The sequence below is a fragment of the Eublepharis macularius genome, chromosome 5 (assembly GCF_028583425.1).
Source record: "Eublepharis macularius isolate TG4126 chromosome 5, MPM_Emac_v1.0, whole genome shotgun sequence".
In the NCBI taxonomy this organism is placed as follows: Eukaryota; Metazoa; Chordata; class Lepidosauria; order Squamata; family Eublepharidae; genus Eublepharis; species Eublepharis macularius.
In genome coordinates, this window is record NC_072794.1 from 49,456,159 (window position 1) to 49,466,563 (window position 10,405).

Here is a 10,405-nt window from a genome sequence, read left to right on the forward strand (position 1 = left end):
TGGATTTGGGGTCTGTGAGGGGCTAATGTGGGGATTTTGGGTCTGTGTGTGGCAGCTGGGGGGGAATTGGGTTTGTGTGGGGCTGTAAGGGGTGGACTTTGGGGGCTGAGAGCACCTACTTGGGGAGGCCATGAAATGCCCCCCCCCAAGTGGGAGCAGGCTGAGCCTTGGTGGGGAGTGGGAGGAAAGGTGGGAGAAGGGCCCCTGAGGGTTGGGGGGCATTTTGCATGCAAAATGCCACCCCTGGCAAAGGAAGCCTGCCTCTTCATTTTTTCCCCATAGTAAAAAATGAATGAAGATCAGCAGCAGCAACCTAAAGCTATACCTTTTTTTAGGCGAGGATAGGGGGACCTGGTTTAGGGGGCCATAACATGGCCCCCCAAAGTCCAATCGGTCTGAAACTTGGAGAGTTGTTAGAGGGGAGAGAGGAAGGACCCCCACCAATTTTGGGTTGATTCAGTGGGAAAATGCCTCCCCCAGGCTTCAGAGAAGCCTGGGGGAGGCTTTTTCCCATTGAAAAAGCTAACCCGAGTCAACCCGAATCAACCCGAATCGGCATACCTGAATAGGTTGGGCGATTCGGGTTTCTGCTATAGCCGAAATGGCTTCTCGATTCGGGTTTGCCAGATTCGGGAAACACGAACCAGGGTGCCTTTGCACACCCCTAGTGCTGATGCAATGCTGTCACTTCCGGGAAGTGATGTCATCGCGCCGGCAGCAGGCATGCTCCCATGGGGTCAATTCAGCCCATTGGAGGCCAGAATTGACCCAGCAAAGCACAGGAGCCTGCCCACTTCCAGGTGAGATGACATAACTTGAGGAAGTGATGTCATCATGCCGGCTTGGAATGCACCCACTGCATGCTTGCCCTGGAGGTTCCTTACCTCCGAGGCCCTTTCTCCATGCTGTTCCCTCCCCACATGAAGGCAAGGGTGGGGACTGAGGTTGGGAGCAAAGGATTCCCCACCCCCACCGAGGGAATGGGATCCCTAGTATGGCTATAGGGAGAGGCTGCCTAACCCATAGAGTTCTGTTTCCATGGCCAAGTCATGACACACGTGTAGGATTATCAGGTATTGACTAGCAACCTGTGGGAGAGTTGGGGAGGGGAACAGTATCCCAGAGGAAAAATTTAAAAGAAAAATAAGTCCTCATCTACTTACAGGACGTTGTTATATAGTTTTGGCAATTCCTAGAGGTACTAGGGTAAGAACTTCCAGGTTTACCATGTAGCATTTCCTAGAGCTACCCTTTGTTACATCCAGGTAGCTCTAGGAATTGCCAGAACTCTCTGGTAAGAACTTTCTGTAAGTAGCTAGGGTTGCCAGGTGTCTGGTATTCACCTGGACAGTCCAGTATTCTCATGGACTGTCTGTGGGAAATGGGATTAAAATACCGGATGCCTGGCCAGCCAGCCTCACTCTGGTGCTCCACCCCTCAGTGAGGCCGGCTGGGCCAGAGAAGTAGCCAGAGTGGTCTGTACCAGTTTTGCTGTGCCGTTCCACCCCTTAGCTCTGCAAAACCACCCAGATTAGGGGATGGGGTGGCGGATGACGTCAGACATCATCACGTCAGGCCCAGGAGCACGCAGACTAGAAAATTTCTAAACCAGTGTCCTTCCCCCCCCACCATGCCATTTGGCAACTGTACAAGTAGATAAAGCCTTATTTTTCCATTTAACTTTTCTCCGGAAGCAGCATCAGGCAGTGAGACCTGGTAGTGGGGAATCCCTTGCCCCCACCAGGGGCTCGGAAGCCTTTCACATCTGGTTGGAATAACTTTTATTAAGCATTAATTGAAGTTTGCAGACTTGTTGTCAGTCATATTAACAAGAGTTTTGATGATCTTCAGTATGGATCTTAGAGGTCTGAATTTGTTATTAATAATTATGTAAGGGAGTGCAGGATTAATATTTATTACCATTTGTAATGTATTGTGCAACACTGATCTTTGGTAACTATCTGCCAAATAAACTTCAGTCCATTAATGGCTGTCATTATCATTGTGCTTGTCCTTTGGCTGGAAGCTGGGGTGATAATAACGACATTCTAAAGCAGCTGTTAAGTCCTCTTGAAGTTGCCATGCAAGCCCTAAATAAGTGGCAGCTGTCAGCATCATCATAGACCCTTGAGCATGTTTCTAATACAGTATATTGGCACAAGTAATTAGCTTGCATCCTTATCGTAGTTTATCATGGTTTTACCAGGAAAAAAAGTAGTTTACATTGGGCTATACACTTTAATTGATTAGTTAGTCAACTGAAGTTTTGATTAATTATGGAGGGCCAACTTTAATCAGTGAAGCCATGGGCATACTTTATTACTTGAAGTTGTTTTGGAGTAATTATAACATGGAGTGAAAAACAAATATTAAAGATCACTTTCTAATCAAGGCATGGTATTTTTGGAACCCCAGTCTATGTGTGATGATTCAGAAGTAAATCCCACTGGGATTACTTCCAAGTAAGGTGCAACATTAGATTTTTAAATAGTACCTTATATGTCATACTTTCCCAGTATCTCAGCAACTTTGTTGAAGTTTTGGAAATATGCAGGTGGACTAAAGTGGAAGTTGTTTAATTGAAGATAGATGATAATGAACCCCCCAAAACTTTAATCAGCAGGCAGACAAGTTTATTACAGAGCCTTATGTTGTCAAATTGCTGCCTTTTAATTTCGGTTTGACTCCGAAAGAGAACTAACCTTTAAGAAAAAAACTTAATTCTTTGATTCTCCAAAATATTTTAAAATCTTTAAGTTCGTTCTCTCTCAAAAATATTTTTTGCAGCAGATTACTAGATGGAGGATATGCAACATACATGATCATGAAGAATACATTTAAGTGAAGAATATCACTGATCAAAACACACACACAAATGAACACTCTGAGTACTACAAACTGAGGTATTTGGTTTATTGCTTCTTGGTTCTAATATTAAAATACATGTCTCTTATTTTTGACAGGCAGCTTCTTTGGGTTTATTACACTACCCTATTCTTAATGCTTCTTTGGATGAAAACTGTCAAAACATCACCTACAAGGTTTGTAGAAGATAAAGCATCCCAGTTACATCTGTGACTGCTAGTAAGCTCTTCAGCTTTGTTTAGTTTTATGAGCTTAAGCAAAAGTATGTTTATATTTGTACTGCAAGCAAGAAATAACCACAGATGGGGTGCCTTAATGTCCTCAGTGTAAGTTTTCTTGTCTTGTGTTTGGTTTTTGAAAAATCATCTTGAATAACTTCAGTTTGTCACCAGGGGCACAACTAAGTCTGGGGAGCGAAAAAGAGAATATATAGGGAATTAATGTGCATTTATTTCAGTTGCACAGACTTACGTATCGTTTCAGTAGGAGACTACTGAATGCTTTGTGGGAAAGATGGGTTTTAAAGGCAGAACAGCAGAAGTCTAGTCCCAAATGAGTTACTCCAAGTCTTGTTATGAGGGACAAAATATATCTTGAATGAAATTACCTTTAAAAAAGATTAGTATTTTATCTTGCCTGAAACAAAAAATAACTTTTAAGTATTATTTTTGGCATGTTAGCAGAGTTTGTTATTTTTAAAAATATTTTTATCAAGAGTTTTCCAGATAAGACAAAAATAAAAGAAGCATGGAAATTGAATAATCGAGAGAGTTTCTCACCAAGAAAGTAATGTATATAAATCAATATACAAGGCTATAAAATATTGCTACGTATATCGTACAAAATGTAGCATTGACCATATGGCCATAATACACATTTAAAGCAAGGAAAAAATGTAAAGCCCTTGATGTTTTCAATAAACCAGCAACAGTGTCCATACAAAAAGAACTCTTATTTTTACCCCTGAATGTGTTTTCCAGGCTTCTCACAACATTGGAGTTGCTATGGATACAGGACAAGGATTGGTTGTCCCCAATGTAAAAAATGTTCAGATCCGTAGCGTGTTTGAAATCGCTTCAGAATTAAACCGCCTGCAGAACTTGGGATCTGCAAATCAGCTGGGAACGAATGACCTCACAGGGGGAACTTTCACACTCTCCAATATTGGCACAGTGAGTTAAATAGAAATTGAAGTCTAGCTTTAAAAAAATCTTTCCATGTTTTATATTGTTTTAAAAATCAGGAGCATCTTTTTCCCCAGTGGGGAGAGGTCAGGAGCATGAGTTGCTTGTCGGTAGGGACTCCATAAGAAACTGTGCATAAGTGGGCCTTAGGGTTGCCAGGTTCCCTTACCCTCCAGGGGTGTGGGGGGGGGGGAGGCAGCACTCACCTTTCTTATTCACGCATGCTTGTTCCCAGGACTGTGCAATAAATAGCGTGGGAGCTCTTCCATGCCCTGCCAGGAGATATCACTCTTAGGAGGCCTGTTGCCTTGCCTCCCCCACTCCATAGGCCAGCTGAATGGTGGCGGGGGATGGAAGGTGGGAGTGGGGGATCTTCTGCCCCAGTGGACCTGGGATCCCTAGCGGGCCTTCTTTGAAGAGCGTTTATTGGGGTAGTGTAGGGCATACACTGTGTAGTTAGCCAAAGACCTGACTTAGTTCCAGGCCTTTTGCACAACTGCATCTGCAGGAAATGGCTGAGGTATGGATCATTTCTTTGATTTATTAGTTTACCAATTATTTATTGCCACTCTCCCCCCAAATTATGATGTTTTTTCCCCTGTACCTGCTTCCTCATCTTTGTTTATTTCCTAGATTGGTGGTACCTATGCCAAAGCAGTGATACTACCTCCCGAAGTAGCCATTGGAGCTCTTGGAAAATTACAAGTATGTTTATTTTTAACTACAAAGATAGAATTTTGGTAGTTTTCACTTGCCAAATGAAAAATTCCATTGGTTTTATAGCCTCTTTTTTGTTTTAAAGTATACTTAATGGCAGTCCACAAATATTTTTGAGTGAAAATGGTCTGTTGATATTATTCTTGCAAAGAAGCTCAGTAAAATTATTAGCCCCCCAAATCTCTGCCTGGTCCCTGGTTTGGCATAAAGGATGAGGCATTATTCTGCATGATATGATAAAATCTCCTCTACCGGCATACACATTTTATAAACCACAGTTTGTCATGTTTAATCAACAAGTGATGAAAATATGGAATTTGCTGCCTGAGGATGAAGTGATGGCCAGAGGCACAGATGCTTCAAAAGAGGATTAGGCAGAATCATGGAGGAGAGGTCTATCAGCAGCTATTAGGCCTAGTTACTAATGGGAAGCTCTCCACATTCTGAGACAGTGAACCTCTGAATACCAGTGCCAGGTGGCAACATCAGGGAAAAGCCTCAGCTTCTATGCCCTGTTGTTGGCCCTGCAGAGCAGCTGGTCAGCCACCTTGTGAGACAGGAGACTGGACTAGATGTTCCACTGGTCTGATCCAGCAGGGCTCTTTTTATGTTTTTAAGTATGATAAATAAAAATCATTTCCAGGTGACTAAGGCACAGTGAGTAAATTCCATTGAACACGGTTGGATTTGCTTCTAATAAACCATGCATAGTCCTGCTGCACATGTGATTAGAAATACTGGTCCTTTCCTCATGGGTTATCGGTCCAAGATTCTATACTGGTAGGAAGCAGTTTTTCCACCCCCTGCTTCCCCATAGCATCATGGTGCATTTGTGTATCTCCCAGGGCTTTCCTGGTCTTTCTATGATCTTTCTCAAACCTGCTTAACATTAACAATTAAAGGTAAAGGAAGTCCCCTGTGCAAGCACTAAGTCATTACTGACCCATGGGGGGGGTATGTCGCATCATGACGTTTTCTTGGCAGACTTTTGTTATGGGGTGGTTTGCCATTGCCTTCCCCAGTCATCTAAACTTTACTCCCAGGAAACTGGGTACTCATTTTACCGACCTCAGAAGGATGGAAGGCTGAGTCAACCTTTAGCTGGCTACCTGAACCTGGCTTCCGCCAGGATCGAATTCAGGTCGTGAGCTCGGGCTGCAGTACTGCAGCATAAGTTCTATTCTGATATTATACCTATTCTTATCTTTAACAATATTTATATTCAACAAAATTATCGTAAATAAAAGAATTTGTGTTTTTGCTACATTAATAATTTATTAATAAGCTAAAATATTCCTCTTTAGGAATCACCTGTAACATCATGTCATCATTACATGTTAGGTGTTCTAGAATTGGGAACCACAGTTCCAAAAATTGAGATTTGTATTCTTGATTTTCATACTGAGTACACGGTCTGCTAATTTCTCCATTATAAAGTTCCATATACAGCTATACCAATATTAGTTGCAATTTTGATGTTTTCTGCTAATTTGCTTGGAGGCCTCTTTGAAAAGTCAAAACTATCTTCTGAAGACCTGCAGTATTATTATCTGTTGATTGTATTGACCCACACTGTGTAATCTGCCTTGAGTTTCAGTGAGAAAGATAAATAAATAAATAAATAAATAAATTTGAGGCCATTAAAGTGGAAACACTCTGGTCAAATAATGACTGGAAGAATTTCAGGAGCTCTTATATAATGGCAGTAAAGTAATTCTCTGGTATTAATGCACAGTGAATACAAGTAATTTACTGTTCTTTTGTTCACTGATTTCTAGGTCCTTCCTCGATTTAATAGCGAAGGTGAAGTGTTTAAAGCACAGATAATGAATGTGAGCTGGTCTGCTGATCACAGGATTATCGACGGCGCAACAATGGCACGGTTTTCTAACTTGTGGAAGTCTTACTTGGAAAACCCCGCTTCCATGCTGCTGGATCTTAAGTAACAAGATGAATAGCTGTTCACATCCATTCACAAGTTGGGGATGATACCAAGCTAGCTGTGCTAGCAAGTATCCTTAATATACATTTCATAAATTGCTATTACATTGTGAGACTGACTGGTCCCTTTAGATCTCTGGTCAGTGTATTGATTTGCCATGTTACGTTCTGTTCAGATAATTATTTTAGCTGTAAGTTATTTGACTAGAAGTTGTTATAGGTCATGGGACAGGATCGTCCCTGAGTAAAGGCAGTGGGAAACTTAATGACGAGAAAAGTACTGTACTTCTGTAAACTGACATTATCAGAGGAAGACTGCTGATGTTATTTGCAGTATTTTTGTTTAAGCTGCTTGCATTGCATATAAAATGAATTATGCCAACAACTGACTGGAAAAGGACTATTTTTGACAAAACATTAAAAGGATGTTAGAATTTCTAATGCAATTAAGGGACAAATTATGTTCAAATAAAATGCCTCTGTGCTTGCCTTGAAATATTTGGGGATTGACTTTTCTCAGTAAATAATGGTGCTTTCTTGTTGTTCTATTTTTTAAATATCCTTTGAAAAGATAATTTTTGAGTTCACCATTAATTACTGAAATTAATTGCATCATGCCCAGACACCATGGATACCTATAAGTGTATAATCATAATGTATGAAGCAGGCAATTGCATATAAGGCTGTGGCAATTCCAAGGGATGTTTTCCTCCATCTTGCTAATGGCTAGTCCATGTGTTGTGTTTGCCCATATGAACGTGTACCTGAAGGTGTTGCTAGAAGGTTATGAGAAAGCAGGAGAGGTGTACAATAGTAGAAAGGCATTTTTTTAAAAAAATAAATACAATTAATACTAATCCCTGTTTTAAAATTCCATTGGGCTCAAAAATGGTAGCTGACATGATCAATTAAAAGATTTTTACACTGTAGCATTGGGATTCACACTCCTTTGGTCCCCTCCCCACATGCTCACTTGTAGACTTGAATGCATTCTGTGGGCTCTGCCTAAGAGTGGATGGAACATTGGATGCCGGAAGATCCTGGGCTGGATCCCGCAGATCTGTTCTGCCAGTGGTGGGACTTCCTTCTGGTACAAGGAACAGAAGAGGGAGCCTCTTGCATCGAAGGAAGTCTCTTTTTGCTGGAGGAATGTGGGACCCGAGCCAGTGTTTTCAGATAGCACACAGACTCTTGTAGGTCAAGATTAAAAGGAGCCTTAAAAGCCACTTATATTTGTTTACAGGCTACAAATAGAACTGCTGTGTGCCTTAGAAGAGAAAATTTACACTTCCAAGAAATAATATGGTAAATAGAATAAAGCTCAACAAAAACTTCATGTAATGCATTTGTAGGGGTTAGTCTACAATCATATTTGGCTCCGTAACCCTGTAAAGCAAAGAAACAAACAAAAAACACTGTGGTATAACTCGGTAGGGAAAAGTTGAAGCAAGGCTCCGTCTTTACACTTTACAAAGTCATCGTGCTTGTAGGGGAACAACAGGCGCCATTGTTGCTCTGTAATAAAAATGGGTAGCTATGCATAAGTTTCACAATGGAATGGACCAAATAGCTGCTCCATGGGACAGTCTGAGGACACATGAACACCAAGAGGAAGGGGAGGGCTACAGCCACTTCTCCCTGTGTGTTGTGATCGCAAGCAGGAAAGAGCTGGTATGCTCCTGGGAGAAACTTCATTACAATGTGGTACAAAGTCCTCCTGTTGTTGTCCAACAAACACAAAGACTTTGTAATGTGTAGATGGATCAGAGTGGAGAGTCTGGCCCTATTTTTGTTGCTGGGAAGAGCATGGGAATGAGAGGTCAGCTACTGCTTGTGTCTCCTGTACAGTCATGAAATCTTTATATTAGCTTTTACTGATTTAAACATTAATTATACTTTATAAATTTGTTCTGATTTCCGTTCTTTAATAAATCCTGTTTTATTACAACCTCTGCGGTTTGAGACTTTTATCTGGTGCTATTATAAGGCTTTGAAGCCTCCGGGAACATCAGTGGTGGTTCATGGATAGGAAAAGGCCACACAGTTGCTTTCTCTGCTTGTGAGAAAGCAGCTGTTTGGGCTCATTTACATAACTATTGAATGTTGGTTTCAATTAAAGGTTTTTCCACAACCCCATTGGGGTTTGACTCCCTTTCCCCTGTGCATTCAGTTGTAGTTATAGATTATTTATTATAGATAATAATTATTATAGATTATTTATTACATATTCCACTCCTTCCGAGGAGCTAAGCCGCTTACATATGGTTTCAAGGAGATCTCCGATCCACGTAGCGTCCTGGACAAGATGAGAATACAACTATCAAATAACCATGCGTGAACGCTCATTTCTCAAGCAGGGCTCTTGAACATTCAAAACCTGTTCCTTAAAATAAAAAAGATCACAAACATTCTGTGCATGCGCCAAAAAGGGGGCCTATGAGCCTACTGGGCGGGAGAGCTGTATAACTTGTCTCTGTTCTAGACTTGCTCATTTCACCCAGTTGACTTGCCGTTTGTTACATCATAAGATGGGTCAGGCCCGATTGCAAACACTTTGAGCATGTGCATTATCACGTTGCTTTCCTTATAGCTGTCCCCTTCTTCATCCTCCATCAGTTAACCACATGAGAGGACAGGAAAAAATATTAAGAAAAATATTAACTTACAAAATAGGTGCTTTTTTGGTTGTATCAATTCTAATGTTCTAGGGTGAGCCCATTTTGCCTCTGAGCTGCTTGACTCCCAAAGTGAAGTGAGTTCTATTTTAGTTAGATCATATTTGTGTGTTTTTGCATTGTTCTTGGGAATTGCAGTTCTGACCAGTAAGTTCTAAGCATGCCATTGACTGCTGAATTCCCTCAACTGGGCAAGTGCAAAACAGCTCATATTCTCTAACACGGCTGATTCTAAGTAATATATGAGCTGTCCAATGTGGAACATGCATCATATACAAGCCTATACATTGGGACCTTGCATCAGAGATTATGGCTGTGTTCTCCCACCCCATCCCCACCCCCACGCCATATAGCCCTGGCTTCTTGTGCTCCTTTGTTTTGTACAAGAGTTTGGGAGGAGCAGGAGATGGCTGGGAAAGAAGGATGTAGATTGGTTAAAGCAGTATGGTTTTTTTCCTCCCTTGCTCTATTCTGCACACACACAGTGAAGCACATTTCTAGGGGGTTCAGGAGACACCCAAAAAAAGACTTACCACTCACAAACTCAGGGTCAGGGTTGCCAAACTTGCCAACTCTGGCTTGGGAAATTCCTAGAGATTTGTGGGTAGTGCCTAGGGACGGTGGAGGTTCCCTGAGTCCACCCTCTGAAGCTGCCATTTCCTCCAGGGGAACTTACAGTATATCTGTAGTCTAGAGATCAGTTGTAATTCCAGGAGAACACCAAACTCCACTTGGAGGTTGGTAACCTTATCTCTGGGATAAGGCGGTGGCCTGAATATGAGCCACTCCTCTTCTGCTCCAAGCCTGCCACCTTTGAGATTTTGACAATCCAAAGGATTTGGGCTATTTTAGAGCATTAGAATAATATTTTTCTTTTCCAGGTAAAGCTCATTGAAAACATTACTTTTTCCCCATAAAGCAATTTATGTTTCTTGTTATGGCACACTGTATTTTACGGGTAGAAATAGGTTTTCTGTCCTAATTTTTTGTTTATTTGGATTCCTGTCACCCACACAACTATAG

At 41.5% G+C, this 10,405-nt stretch overlaps 1 protein-coding gene across 1 annotated transcript in view; it reads left to right on the forward strand.

Annotated features, from left to right (window-relative positions):
* DBT (dihydrolipoamide branched chain transacylase E2) overlaps positions 1 to 8,649 on the forward strand; it is a 28,582-nt gene extending 19,933 nt beyond the window's left edge. Inside the window, exons 8-11 of the mRNA XM_054980908.1 lie at positions 2,964 to 3,041; positions 3,846 to 4,037; positions 4,683 to 4,754; positions 6,545 to 8,649. Coding sequence (XP_054836883.1) covers positions 2,964 to 3,041; positions 3,846 to 4,037; positions 4,683 to 4,754; positions 6,545 to 6,712 — 510 coding nt within the window. The 3' untranslated portion in view covers positions 6,713 to 8,649. The remainder of the gene's footprint in view (positions 1 to 2,963; positions 3,042 to 3,845; positions 4,038 to 4,682; positions 4,755 to 6,544) is intronic.
* The last annotated feature ends 1,756 nt before the right edge of the window (positions 8,650 to 10,405 follow it).